The following is a 15,305-nucleotide window of genomic DNA, read 5'->3' on the forward strand; positions in this document are numbered from 1 at the left end:
ACTGCCTAATGACACATTGCTCAGAAAATACCCACCCCCATCATTAAGCCTCACGTGGTATTTCACTTCAATTCGCCAGTCGCCTTTTGTCCCACACATTATTCCTCTTCCACCCCATCACTGACCCAAACATGGATCTCAGCTCTTTTTCTTCATTTCCAGAGTAGCAACAGCAATAAAAAAAATCTAGTCAAAGACACATGTATAATAAACTCAACTGTACTCGGAGAGGAGAGTGCGGAATGGGGGCAAAAGAATTAAAAGTCAAGGTCAACAATTTTTAAAAACTCAGAAGACTAATTAATATTCATAATGTATAAAGAACTTCTACAAGCTGGGTGTGGTGGCTCACAACCGTAATCCCAGCACTCTGGGAGGCCGAGGTGGGTGGATCACTTGAGCTCATGAGTTTGAGACCAGCCTGAAACAGTCAAGAAATGTGCACAGCCTCTGACACCGTGTACCCACTCCTGGGTGTCTGCCACCCAGGAAGGGCAAAAGGATGGACGAGACTCTCCTGCACTGTCATTAGAACCACTGGACTAAATAAGTAAGGGAATACTATGCAGCAACCAAAAAGGATAAAATGAGTCACATAAAAAGGCAGCCTGGTTAAAAATTTAAGTATGGGCTCTGGACTCAGAATGTCTGCATGCAAATAACGAGTATAGCACCTATTAGCTCTGAGACCTTCACCAACTAACTTCATCTTCCTGATACTTGATCGTCTCATGTGTATGATGAAGGCAACACAGTAGTACTTACATCTCAAGGGGCTGTGGCCGGGGGTCACATGAGCTCGAGTATGGCTGAGCAGAAAATCTGGTTCCCTGTAAGATCTCCAATTATAGACTCTTAATGAAAAAAGGCAAGTGGCAGCTGCATGCCATGGCTCGTGCTTGTATTCCCCGCATTTTGGGAAGCCGAGGTGGGAGGATCACTTGAGTCCAGGAGTTCAAGACCATCCTGGCCAACACAGCAAAACCCTGTCTCCACAAAAAAATAGAAAAAAGCTGGGCACGGCAGTGCACGCCTATAGTTCCAGCTACTCGGGAGGCTGAGCAGGGAGAGGACTGCTTGAGCCTGATCAGGTTGCAGTGAGCTCTGATCGCACCACTGCACTCCAGCCTGGGCGACAGAGGAGTAAGACCCTATTTCCAAAAAAAGAAAGGAAGGAAAAGTAGCAGCAAAAAAACAATACTAATACAGAAAATCTTATTCAACGTCTAGAATAAGGTTCCACATCTGTGGATTAAAAAAGATTGCTTATACATAAACTAGGTTTCAAAACATAAATAAATACACACATAGAAAATGATCTACAAAGACACAGTTAAGAGCAGTGGGCTCTGAGGAAGACTCAGGACAGCAGCGGGATGAAGAGGAACTTTTGCTCTCTGCTCTTGATCCAGCTGTTCTCAGCTGTTCTATCATTTGATTTTCTTTACATAATAAACACTCTATTTTTGTATTTTGAGACAAAACCAGTACAAGCTAGTAAAGATGAGAGAGGACAGTTAAGTCTGCCCTGTCCTTGACACTCCTACTGCTAATAGCTTGCATTCAAGCAGCAGTTCTCAAAGTGTGGTCTGTGGGCCCTTGAGGGTGCAACGGTCTTCAAAAACCTCTCAGAGGGTCCATGAGGTCAAGACTATTTTCATCATAATCCTTGTACGTCATCTGCCGTTTTCTCGCTGTTGTCATTTCCACGGATGAACAAAGCCAAGGGCAGGTGGAGCTGCTGGTGGCTCAGCACGATCCGTGGCAGCAGCCCCAAGCTCTCCTTTCCACGCCCTGCACAGGCAGGGAAAAAGGGAAAGAAAAAGGAAAAAGGCCAGTTTTGCTTAGCTTATTCCCTGATGAACAGTTAAAATAATTCGCCACTTTATTCAATTCCAACCCTGTGATAAAATGTGCCACAAAAGAACTTTTGCTGCATCCCCAAGTACAACTGTCTCAAGAAAAAGTACATGGTACAGTTGTTTGTGTTGAAAAACAAAAAACAAAATTCAGTTTCTCCCATCACATCCTCACAGCACACTTACGACACCAGATGTGTGGGGACCTCTCCCCATCAGAAAGGAAGCAATCAATTCTGCAGCCGGACACTGGCTGGGGTCCCCTGATTCCGTTAAATCTTGATGCTGGGAGAAAGCATCAAATCCCACAGGTTGAGTGCTCTGTCCCACAAGACTGCCTCCCCACTTCAAGAGCCAACAGCAAGCCTCAGGTTGTGTTACTTGTGCTTCTGACTGACCGGCCATCAATCAGAGTGTCCACAACCCTCACTGAGCACGCACATCTCAGGGAAACACTTTAGTTTAGCGGTTTATTATAAAGGAGACTACAAAGGACACAGACGCGATGCATAGGGTGAGGGATGGTGGCTGAGATGCGAGCTCCCATGCCCTCTCTGGGCGGGCCCCCTCCAGAAACATCTGGAAGCTATCTTCAAACCCAGTCCATACATAGACAAGACTGTTTAAATCACTGGCCACTGGTGATCAGCTTAACCTTCAGCTCCCCCGTCCCTCACCACTCCCCGAGGTTGGGGATTGGGGCTGAAAGTCCCAACCTTCTAATCCTGCCTACGTCTTTCTGGTGACCAGCCCCCGTTCTGAAGCTACCCAGGGGTTGCCGGCCCTTAGCCAGCTCATTACGAAGACGTCACTGATGAGCCCGAGGATTTTAGGAGTTGTGTACTACGGAAGACCAAACACATATTCCACAGTATCACACAAGCTCAACTAGCCCTTTTTTTCATGGAACGCCATTTTTATTTGAAAGAACAACTGACCAACTTTGGTTATTAAGAATTTGGTATCTGGCAGAAATTTACTTGAAAATGAACACAGTGAGCCTCTCACTTCACAGAAAATAACTGCCAGTATTTGTTACCAATGATAAAATCCAAGCTTTCAAGAGAAAATTAGAATTTTGGAAAACTTTTATCTACTACTGCTAATTTGACAGTTTCTCACTTTTTCTTCTGATGAGATCAGTGGTGACATTAAAAAATATGATTTTCTTCAATTTTACATAACGGAATGTGTCAACATTTAGAAAAAAAAAAAACAACTCCATGTAACAGTATTTCCATACAACCCCCGTGTGATGTTACCAAACCATGTCCATGAGCAAAAGACCCACTCTGAGCACAAGACAGACCTCAGGGTTCTGACGGAAGAGAGTACAGAAACGTCACTGACCCCAAAGGGCCAGCACACTCAAACAAGCTGCCACCTGGTGAGTTACAGTGCATCGCTAAGAGCCTCTGGGATGTCCCCTCCTCTGCCCACATGGAAGCGTGAGGCCACATTTTCTTTACACATTTCAATAAAGCAACTGGAACACACTGAATGCAGAAGCAGGTCTGAGAATCCAGCCATCACCTCTTAAGCCACTTATTTTAAAAAGATGTACAAAAGTATAAAACAACACTGTTCTTCTTGCTTAACCTTTTTGTTTTTGAAAAGTTGTTTCTCATTAAAAATGTTATGTTAACATGTAGTAGATTATTTTAAAGTAAAATAAATATTTTAAGTTGTTCTGTTTTAATTTCAAATATAGAAAACATCAACAGCTATAACGAGCACAAACAAAGGCTCTCTGGATCCTCAATATAACTATTAAGAGTATAAAATTATTCCAGTACCAAAAGACTTTGCGAACCAACTCTAGGTCAGGGTTTAGCACACCACAACCTGGGCGACATCTGGCCAGCTGCCTGTTTCTGTAGGCATGCTCGTGTGAAAGCAGGGCACAGGGCCACACCTATCCTCCTCTGCAGGGTCTATGGCTGTCTTCCTGCTAAAGGCAGAGTTGAATTCAGTCGTTGCAACAGGGACAGTATGGCCTCAAAGTCTAGAATACTTACCATTTGGCCCTTTACAAAAAAGCTTGCCCACCCTGAAACCAGAGTAAGCCCATTTTCCCAACCTTTATTATTGCAGTAACTTCCTATCTCCATTCTTACCCACCACCATCCATTCTCCAAAGGGCAGAGTGACCTTGTTGAAAACATAGCTGATGTCACTCCTCTGCTTAGGATCTGAAAAGCTCACAATCACTCAGAGTCCTGAGCACAGTATTCAAGTCCTTTATTCATCATCCTGTGGCCCCAGCCAGCCTCCTGCTCAGCACAGCCACTCCCTTTTCTGCCAGAAGACCATGCCAAGCACTGACCTCTCAGAACATACCATGCTCTGTCCAACCTCCACACCAAGCCCTCTCCACCTGGAACATTCTTCTCCCTCTCCCTTCCTCCCTCTTCTTATACCCTGATGTACTCCCCTCCACTCCCTACCCAAGTCTGTGTACTGCGTACTTCTTCACATTGCCTCGGTGTGCCCTGGTCCAGCCATGGTACAAGGAACCACCTGCTTGTCTGTGTCCGAACAGAGCTTCCTGAAGGCAAGAACTGCGTTTCTATTTCCAACAGCCAGCACTAGCAGCCCTTTGGTACGCTGTTGTGAACTTTTCAGATGTGCCAAGCTGAAAGCTGGCCCCTGCATTACCCTTTGTTTTTCTTAAACTGGCTCCCTGAAGTGACAGAGTCAGCTATTCTCCTATGCAAGAGGGTCTCTTAAGACAATAGCCTCTAAACAGTTACCAGTTAACGTGTTTGTTTGCCAGAGCTTTCCATACATTTTCCGGAATCTTCAGAGCAACCCTGTAATGGTCACAAATAATAGTACCCATTTAACAGATGAGAAAAGAGTAAGTAACTTGCCAAGTTAACACAAAGCCTGAAGAGGGGGAAAAAGGGATGTGTACCAAATTCCACGTGCACAATGCCTCTCCATCACCTGGTAATATCGTGACATTCCATACGCTGACTGACATCCAGTGGGAGAGACAAGCCTAATGACACACGTGATAAAACGAGGGAACCACAAGCAGGACACAGCCAATTGCTAAACAACATGGAACACAGTGTGAAAGTGAAGCCTGGAGTCTAAGACGACACTGAACGCTGAGGGGAGCTGGAGCAGGGACTCGCCAAGTGGGATTGGAGGTGGATTTAGAAGGATCAGCAGGGCTTACAGAGTGGACAGGAAGCAAAATAAATACTCTAGGCGGAGAAAGAAACAGGAGCAAAGATCAAGGGATGGGAATAATCACTGAATAATAATGTAAACATGAAGAGGCCAGGCCCAGTGGAAGGGATCTGGGCAGATGGAGATCAAGCAGGTGAGGAAAAAACAAGGAACTGCTGTTTTGTGTTTAAATATAGCTAAAACCAAGCCCCAATACCTTAAAATACAAGAGAATTAACAGTTGTATCTAACACTTGAAAAGCACTTTTCAAGTTGCAAAAGCACTGCACATTGTTTGATCTTAACAAAAAGCTTCCGATTTAACTTCTAGATAAGCGAGCTGAAGCTCAGAAAGGGGCCCTCAGAGTTGAAAACAGCGGACACAAACCCAACCTGGAACTTCCTATCAGAACGGTAGACTGCTTAAAATCAGGGAACATGGAAATCACCAGGTATGATTCAATACCACCACGTATCTTGTAAACGTAACTTCACAATGTAACGACGACCAGGCCAGCCTCCTGAGTGTTAAGATATGGCTGTACTAAGCAGGATGAGTCTGTGAATCTTTTTTTTTTTTTTTTTTTGATATGGAGTCTCACTCCGCTGCCCAGGCTGGAGTGCAGTGGTGCGATCTCGGCTCACTGCAAGCTCCGCCTCCCAGGTTCGCGCCATTCTCCTGCCTCAGCCTCCCAAGTAGCTAGCTGGGACTACAGGTGCCCGCGACCACAACCAGCTAATTTTTTGTATTTTTTTTAGTAGAGGCAGGGTTTCACCGTGTTAGCCAGGACGGTCTCAATCTCCTGACCTTGTGATCCACCCGCCTCGGCCTCCCAAAGTGCTGGGATTACAGGCATGAGCCACTGCGCCCGGCGAGTCTGTGAATCTTAAGGCATACAACCGATTTCCTAAAGGCAGAGGCTTCCTATGAAACTCTCGTAAGTCAAACTGCACAATATTACTAGACTGTTTCCTTGTTTGATGGCTTTCCCCAGAGGATGCTTTCCTGAAGGTTCTCTTCAACGGCACAGATATAAATATTAAGTAAATGAAAATTCTACAATGGAATATAGAAATCAGACCAGAAATAATTCAAATAAGCAGACACCATGTCCCATTAAGACAAAAAAAAAAAGATAAATATCAAATGCCCATTTTCTATACACAGAAGAAGTCAATAAATATGACTGACAAGTTTTGCATTCACCAACACTGTATTTCATTGATTCTAAGTACATTTCCCCACATCTTAGTATCTCTGAAATTAGATGTAGATTTTATATATACATATAAAAGACATTATAGACTATACATAAAAAATACACCTAATTTCAAAGATTATATATATACATATATAATTATTATTATTTTTTCTTTTTTCTGAGACAAGGTCTCACTCTATTGCCCAGGCTGGAGTGCAGTGGTGCAATCGTAGCTCATTGCAGCCTCAACCTCCCTGGCTCAAGCGATCCCCCAACCTCAGCCTCCTGAGTAGCTGGGACTACAGGTGTGTACTACCATACCTGGTAAACGTTTTGAATTTCTGTTTTTTTTTTTTGGTAGAGACAAGATGTTGCCCAGGCTGGTCTCAAATTGCTGGGCTCAAGGGATCCTCCCGCCTCGGCCTCCCGAAGTGCTGAGTCTACAGGCGTGAGCCATCGAGCCAGACAACATCTTACATTCAATGAAACACAGTAACTTTCTGGTACTGATGCTCAAGTTACCTTAATTTTTGTTACCTTTCTGCGATTTAAAGTGTTTCTTTCAAAGTACCAATGTAAACTTCCTTGGAAAGGCTATCCTACCAGATTAACCAGATATCCATGTTACTTACATAACTCCCCAGACTCAAGCTTGACTTAAGCAAACAAACCTTTAGTTTTGTTTAGTGTATCTCTTTAGAAACAGGTTAATGTCTAATTCAAAGCAATAGATCATGGATTAAGAAACTGATTAAAGCAAAATCAACAAATAAAACCCCAATACACTTAAAACTGCAAATGCTAAGAAAGGAACCAGCTGTTATCAAGCTATAAAGCTATATAAAACCAGGTTCAATATAAGACCCTCCTCCCCCAACCCCTCCTCATGGTTTCTCCACAGGAGCAATTTGTGTAATACATAAAGGAGCAAGACCCAAAGCTTCCCTGCAGGTAAGCAGGCTGCAGTCATGTGGAAAGTGCCGTCGCAGGCAAAGGTGCTGCAGCACTTGCTTGACGTGCAGGTGTTTCACTTACTTACTGTCTCTGCGGTATCTACTCTTCAAAGAGTTTGAGAATTGGTTGGAAAGTGATGCTATTCTTGAATCCTTGTTACTAATCTTCTATCATTTTGATACGCACTTCCTTTAAAGGCATTCCATTTTCATTTGCCTTCAAAAGCATTTTCACACGCCTCTTGGTAGTAAGATTTTTACCGAGCTTTAGAAGAACAGCTCCATCCCAAGGCTGGACGGCCACATGCCACAGTGGGGCTTCATCAGTACTGTGCTGGCTGCAAATGGTCGCTGAAGCAATACAGCACTCCATGGCTCTGCGGCCAGTTGGCATGGCTTCAAACCCTGGCCCTGCCATATACTCGCTTTGTGACCCAAGTTAATTGCTCCCGCACCTTGGATTCTGCATCTGAGACTGGGAAGAACAATATTTCCTCCCTTCTTGGGTTGTGTGAAGATTAATTGACATGGGAAAAGCACTGTGAGCACTCTCTAGCACAGAATGACCACTCAGCAACTGTCACCTATCATGACCTTCGTGCCGGGTCCTCTACAAGGGCTGGGGTGGGAAGGGGGATAGCCAGCCTTCAAGCTTGAGGAGCTCAGCCTACCAGAGAGAGAAGCAAAGGATGAAATACCACGTGACATTGCAAAACACATCACATGCTGAATGAAGTATGTTCCAGGAGAGGGAGCAGGGGCTGGGTGAAGGTGATTCCATAACATGCAGAAAAAATCTGCACAACAGTTAACAATTTCCAGGAAGGAGCCACCGTCTAGAACCGAAACGTTGTGGAGGTAGAAGCTAACAAACAACTTTTCTACTTGCTTCCTGCTGGAAGCCCCCTGGTTTTACTATTTTAACTCTTGGGCACCTCAGCATATAAACTCACCTAGTCCCACCTTCCAGCAAAGGGAGGAGAGGCAAGTCACCACTGACTGCTGCTCATACACCTGCTCATCAGCAGGACACTTAATAACTTCCTTGTGAGCTCAGCTCTACTCCTACCTGCAGGGGGATGGGAAGTCTGATGACCCAGTGGGATCACAACTCTTAGCAAAATGACCTGACCCATAGCTAAACCCAATTCTTTAAAAAAAAAAAAGGGGGGGGGGGACATCAAATTTTACACAGGCCAACACTTTCACCGTAGGTTATGATTCTGATCCCCAGCCCAAAACTATTAGTCTTAAAAACAAAACAGATATCAAAACAAAAACCAAAGGCTTTCCTACATTACTCACTTCATGACCTCCAAAGTCAGGAGTGCCTACTCCTACCCCTGCACCACTTCCTGTGCACTGGACACCACCCCACTGAAGTCAGGAGAGGACCCAGGCCTTAATCTCTAAGGCTCTTTCTCCTTACCCATTGCAGAAAGGTGGCCAGAGTGCAGGGCTGTAGTAGAGCTCTACAGAGCTGAACTTGGCCCAGAACAAAACCTTCAAGAACAAAATGCCTCACAAGCCACAAATCTAAACAAATGAAATCTGCTATACCTTAAGTTCTACGGCCTGAGCAGCAGTGCACGACTATGGGACAAATCGATGGTGACTTATAAATGTGTTAATCTGGATGGGTTACTATGGCCAAAGCATACATGGATTAAAATAGAAAGCTCTGAATACATACAATAACCAAAACACATGCGGATAATTACCGCAAAGCAATGTTACAAAAAAAAAACCACGACAACTCGAAATACCAAACTTTTGGATTTACTCAAAATTTAACTTAAAATGGGGATTTAAAACTGCAAAAAGTTCCCATCAGTTTAATTCAGAGAACAAAGTATTTGTCAATTTTTTTTTTTTTTGAGACGGAGCCTTGTTCTATTGCCCAGGCTGGAGGGCAATGGCATGATCTCCACTCACTGCAACCTCCACCACCCGGGTTCAAGTGATTCTCCTGCCTCAGCCTCCCAAGTAGCTGGGATTACAGGCATGTGCCACCACGCCCGGCTAACTTTTGTATTTTCAGCAGAGACGGGGTTTCACTGTGTTGGCCAGGCTGGTCTCAAACTCCTGACCTCAAGTGATCTGTCCACCTTGGCCTCCCAAAGTGCTGGAATTATAGGCATGAGCCACAACACCCAGCCCAAGATTTTTTTTTAAAGAAAAAATGCTATTTTCATATGTGTAAAGTCACATTTAAAATACACTACCTTAGTTATACTTAAATTTTAATTCATTCAGCTTATCAATAATTTTTTTTTTTTTAAAGTAAAGAAACCAGGCAGGTGCAGTGGCTCACGCCTATAATCTCAGCACCTTGGGAGACTGATGTGGGCAGACCACTTGAGCCCAGGAGTTCAAGACCAGCCTGGGCAACATGGCGAAATCCCCTACAACGATACAAAAATTAGCCTGGTGTGGTGGCGCACGCGTGTCTGTGGTCCTAGCTACTCCAGAGGCTGAAGTGGGCGAATCGCTTGAGCCTAGGAGACAGAGGTTGCAGTGAGCCCAGATCGCACCACTGCACTCCATCCAGCCTGGGCTACAAAGTGAGACCCTGTCTCCAAAAAAGAAAATAAAGAGTTAACAGAAATTAAGGCAAGCATTAAGCCCTCTCACCTTCCTACTCCCAAACAAGTTTTGCTTTACTTGCGATAGAAGGCACACTTGAGTAAAGCTGAACTGTCACTTGCTTAGCACATGCAAAATCAAACAAAAAAAGTAATGTATTTTAAAGAAATAAAATCAATAAGCTTTTTAGATCACATAAAATGAACCTAGTTTTAATCTCAAACCATATACATTACGCATTTCTTAGAACCCAGTTTCACCTGCTTAATAACCTAGGCCCTGTTTGTCCCAGGGGGCCCAGAATCTCCAGATGTCCTCACGGGTCATGCGCCAAAACAGACACTGCCAGGGAGAGATACAGGGTAGGGAAGAGGGAGTAAAAGTTCACGGGATGAGGGTGCTGAGATGCAGCGAAGTGAACAGGACGTCTGACAAGGGGCTTTTAGTAACTTGAGGCAGGGAAGGTGTATTTGGTGCAAACACCAATCATTTTTAAGAAAAGGTTAAAGGTTTACAATGTTCAGTAAGATGTATGAACAACAAAAAAGTCACTACCATTCTGAATCTGAAATATCAATCAAACTTCTAAGACTCGACCAAGTTCTCCATTCAACGGTGAAGGAGAAAAGCTACATAGTTTTTTAACTTTCAGGTGACAGGTAAGCTTCATGGGAAGCTGGGGTGGGAGGCACTCCCCAGTTCCCTCCCATCACCCTAAAACTTTGTGCCTGGGCCAATTTGAGGGTATGATTTAAGGAAAAGACCAGCTAACTTCAAGTAATACCATAAAGTTCAAGATTAAAATCTGGAGTAGAGACCTTAAAATATATCAGTGGAGAAAGTAGCAATACTTCACAGTAAAATTCAAGGATTTTAGAACCTCAGAAAGCAGACCTTAAGAATCAGGGAGTCCAGCTCTCTTGTTAAGGGTGGACAAACCGAGGCAACCAACCTCGCTCAAGAGCGCACCGGCGATGAAACGCAGAGCCCAGTGGGGGCCGAGGCTCCGACCCAGCCCTAGGCGCGTTTCCAGCCTCTGGGCCATTGTGCCGCGCTGCCCGAGCGCAAGATCTGGACTCCGTTCCCGTCCCCGGCTCCGCAGCGATCTCCTCAGTTCCGCCCCGGGCAGGAGGCAGCCCCGGGCTTCGGTTCCGCCCCGGGCAGGAGGCACCCCCAGGCGCTGGGTTCGGAGGGCCCGGCCGCCCGTGACCTTGGTGACTTACATAAGCCCCGCCGCGGGCCCGGCGCCTCCACCCGTGCCCCGGGGGCAGGGACAGCGGACAGAGGACGGCCGCCCCCCGACCACGGCCCCCAGCTCGGCCCCCGGCCCCTGCCCCGCCCGGCCCCCATCCTCCTGCCTGCTTCCACGGACGCTTGGGGCCCGGAGGCCGCGGCCGGGCTGGGAGCTGTCCGCGAGGGTCCCGGGGCGGGGCGCGGCGCGGGCCTCACCTTCGGCCACGTCCTCGTCGATGGCCCCCTTGACCTGCGAGAAGCACCACTGGAAGTCGTTACCGCCCGCGGGGCAGCCGCCGCCTCCGGCTCCTGCAAACACAACGGGGCGGTCAGGCCGGCCGCGGCCCCCGCCCGCCCCCGTGGCCCCCGCTGGCCCGCGCAGGCCCCCTCACCTGCCATGGCAGCCGGCGGCGGGACGGGCGGGGACCGCGGCAGACCAGGGAGACGGCCTCCGCGCCGCTGCAGCCGAGCGCTCAGCCCTGGCTGCCACCGCCGCCGCCGCCGCCGGGGAGGGATTTTTTTCCCTTTTCAAAATGGCGCCCAATGCCCGTCGCCCCGCTGGATGACGTCATCGCCCTCCGCCTCCTCGGACGGGCAGCGGACGGGGCGGGCCGCGGGGGCTGCCAGGGGCGCCCAATGCGCCTGCGCCCGTCGACCCCGGCCCCGGGCCCGGCGCCGCTTGGCTGTGGGGGGAAGGGATGCCTGGGCGACTGCGGAGGGAAGCCGGGGTCGGCGGGCGCAGGCCAGCTCCTCGGCCCTCGGCCCTCGGCCCTAGGCCTCTTGCAGTGGACCGGTGTGCACCCGGCGCTCCGCAGAAGACTAGGGCCGCCGCCCGCCCCTACTCTCCGGGGACTCCCGGAGAGCCTCGGCTGCAGCCGGACACGCCTTCAGGGCGCCGCTGGGCCGGACACGCCCTCATCCCGCATCGGCCAATGGAAGCGTGGGTTCTCCGCGGAACCGCCAATGGAGGGCGCGCTTGGCGGCGGTGGGCGGGCATGTGGGCCGGGCTCACCTGAGCGCGCCGCACCTGAACGCTGCCTCCAGCCCGCTGCCTCCAGCCCACTGCCCCCGACGCGGAGTCTCGCTCTGTACCCCGGGCTGGAGTGCAGGGGCGCGATCTCGGCTCCCTAAAGCCTCGACCTCCTGGGCTCAATCCGTCCTACTGCTTCAGCCTCGGAAGTAGCTGCGAGCACAGGCACGCGCCGTCAGGCTCGCTAATTTTTAATTTTTTTGTAGAGACAGGGGTCTGTGTTACTCAGGCTGGTCTCGAATTCCTGGGCTCGAGCCATCTGCCGGCCTCGGCCTCCCAACCCTGTCCACCTCCCTTTCGGTGCGCACCGTGCTCACCAGATGGCTACCTTACGGGTTCTTGAAGCTCCCAGTGCAGTCTTAGGGAAACAGGGCCGATCGTTTCTTCATTTGCGGGTGGTTTTCTCTGGCATACTGAGCGATCATGGGTGCTCCTCGACTTACAGTGGGGCTACCCTCACCGCCAATAAGCCCTTCCTAAGTCAAAAATGCATCTAATACCCAATCTACCCGTCGTGAAGTTGAAAAATCTGAAGTCGAGCTGTATCATCAGGGAGACTGTCCCTATGGGGTTGATGTCCGGAATCAGAACTTCTTTCAGGATAGCTGCGGTGAGCACTGATGGTATTGCACCACTAAAAGACAGTCGCTGCAAATCAGGAACATTTGTCCACTCCACTAATATTATTTACTGACAGCTCCTGCCACGTGCGGCACACTCCACAGCCCTGGGGATGAGAGGTTAACAGAGCAGAGAAATCTCAGCCCTGGTGGAGCTTACCTTTCAGTGGGGGAGACAGACAATAAGGAAATAAATACATAATAAGTCGGAGCTGGAGAGAAAAATCAGGGAAGAAGGAAATGTGTATGGAGAGAGTTGGAGTCTTGCACGGGGTGACTGGAGAAGACTCAAGAATAAACAGCAAACCATGCAGGCGTCTGGGAAAGCTTGGCCAGGAGGGGAGACCACCAAGTGCCAGGACAGGAAGGAGGGCCATGCCTGGCATGGGCAGGAGGCAGCCAGAAGCCGCGTGGGTGCAGAGTGAGTGGAGGGGAGGCCAGGGGTTGGAGTCAAGGCGGGAAGGTGAGTGGAGGAGGATGGACAGTGGGCAGGCCTTTTAGGGGACTTGGACTGTGAGTGAGATGGGCTCATGAACAGAAGAGGATCGTGGTGGACTTGGGCTTTCACAGAGCCACTGTGGATGCTCTGCTGAGAATAGCTTGTGGGGAACCAACGAGGGGAAGCAGGGAGACCAATCAGGTGGCCAGCTGGGCTGACCAGGCACGGGGATGAGGACAGAGTGGTGAACATGGGGTGGGGTGGTGAGAACCAGTCAGATTTCAGAGAAAAGTGCTTCAACAGCAGAGTCCCTGGGATTTGCTGATGGAAAAGATGCGGTGTGAGAGGAAGCAGGCACTTAGGAACGCCTGCTCTCGGGTCGTCTGAGCACCCGGAAGGATGAGTTTCTGCAGCAGAAGGGCTGCAAAAGGCACAGCTGGGTGGGGGCGGTGCAGCCCGACCAGAGGTTCGCTGTCAACACATAGCACTGTTGCACAGACAAGCCAGGAGCACACAGGGAAGTCAGAGCCAGAGCATCAAGGTGAGAGCACTTAGAGGTCATTTCAAGTCAGGAAACTGGGTGAGGTCACTCCAGGAAGGAGGACAGATGGGGGTCAGGACCAAGGACAGAGCCCTGAAGGGGTGAGGACGGGGAGGATGAGTGAGCAGCCTGCGAGGAGGGCTCCTGGAGAACCCACCACCAGGATCCATTGAAGACAGGAGAGAGTGGCTGCTCTGTGATGCTATGTGATGAGTATATAGGAGGGACCATTTGGTTGTAGTGACTGGGAGGCCATTACTGACTTGGATGGAGCAGTGGCTATGGAATGGACTCGGATCACAAGTTTGCAGAGGGCTCTGGGGACAGTGGCAGGAGAGGAACTAGAGGCAGTGAATACCTCCTCTGTTGAGGAAAAGAAGAGCAGAAAAATGGGGCTGTAATCTTCTTTTTAAAATGTAGATTTAGCCTGTCTGCCCAGGAAGGCACTTGAAAAACTGAGTTAATGACCAGATCTCTTTTATGTGTTAACTTAAAAACCCGACAATTTATAAATTTAGAAAAAGAGGAACTTTATTTCTTATAAATGGTTACAGCCAGCAAGGCGGCCATCCCTCAGGCCAAGATGGGAGATGGCTCTTCGAAGGAGGAGGGGTTGGGGCAGGAGGTCTATGCTGAAGAGGTTGGCGAAACAGACATTGTCAACAGGCTTTGGGAGGAGCTATGAATACTCAGGAAGGGGGTCCTGACATGTGTATTATGTAACATAGGACCCAATCTCACTCTATGGGGGAGACTAAATATTTGAATATATTACGACTGTAATCCCAGCACTTTGGGAGGCCGAGTCTGGCAGATTACCTGAGGTCAGGAGTTCGAGATCAGTCTGTCCAACATGGCGAAACCCCCTCCTACTAAAAATACAAAAATTAGCCGGGCGTGGTGGCATGTGTCTGTAGTCCTAGCTACTTGGGAGGCTGAGGCAGGAGAATCCCTCGAACCCGGGAAGCGGAGGTTGCAGTGAGCCAAGATCACGCCATTACACTCCAGCCTGGGCAACAGAGCGACACTCCGTCTCTAAATAAATAAATAAATAAATAAATAAATAAATAAAGACAGACTAAGCCCTGTACCTCAAGAGGTCTTTTCAGGACAGGAAGGCATGCAGATGTGCAGCCTCTGTAAACCGGCCAGAACCGGTCCAAGGTCAGTGGTTTCTTATCAGGAGAAAGTTACAGTCTTCTGTCCAATGAAAGCTGTAGTTAGGCTGCTGGAGCAGGGCTGGGGGTCACTTAGTGGCTGGTGGAGCTGCAGTTGCCTAATGTTGCTCATCTCAAGGTCAGTGCTTATGTAGCTGCTGGAGGGAAGGAAAACCCAATGGCAGTGGGAATGACGTTTTCTCTGTATGTGTGCAGTGCGTGGCTTCACCCTCCCCCCGCACGGCCTTAGGCCCTGTTTATAATTTGGCATCTTACTGCCACAGAGTCTGTTCTGTCAGTTTTATGGTCTCTAGCTTAACGTTAATGCTGGTCTGTTGTGTCTAAACCACAAAACAGAGGGAGTATCAGGAGGCCTGTCTGACCTCCCATCCTCCATTATAGCCTCAGTGTTAAGGTTTTCCTGGGGCCCCCCTGGCCACAGGGGGGTTCGTTCAGCCAGTGGGGGACGTAGGATTTTATTTTTCGTTCACATGTAATTGCTTTA

At 48.6% G+C, this 15,305-nt stretch overlaps 1 protein-coding gene across 4 annotated transcripts in view; it reads right to left on the reverse strand.

The window, feature by feature from the left end:
* PPP2R2D (protein phosphatase 2 regulatory subunit Bdelta) overlaps nucleotides 1-11,891 on the reverse strand; it is a 52,183-nt gene extending 40,292 nt beyond the window's left edge. Inside the window, exons 1-2 of one of the 4 annotated variants that reach the window (XM_055245286.2) lie at nucleotides 11,406-11,891; nucleotides 11,230-11,322 (exon numbers count right to left, since the gene is read on the reverse strand). In XM_055245286.2, the coding sequence (XP_055101261.1) occupies nucleotides 11,230-11,322; nucleotides 11,406-11,412 (100 nt within the window). In that variant the 5' untranslated portion in view covers nucleotides 11,413-11,891. Of the gene's footprint in view, nucleotides 1-11,229; nucleotides 11,327-11,405 lie in introns of those variants that run through there. The other 3 variants (XM_063616508.1, XM_063616512.1, XM_063616513.1) reach the window with 3 other exon arrangements.
* Between the last annotated feature and the right edge of the window lie 3,414 nt (nucleotides 11,892-15,305).

This window comes from Symphalangus syndactylus, chromosome 2, assembly GCF_028878055.3.
Source record: "Symphalangus syndactylus isolate Jambi chromosome 2, NHGRI_mSymSyn1-v2.1_pri, whole genome shotgun sequence".
Taxonomy (NCBI): Eukaryota; Metazoa; Chordata; class Mammalia; order Primates; family Hylobatidae; genus Symphalangus; species Symphalangus syndactylus.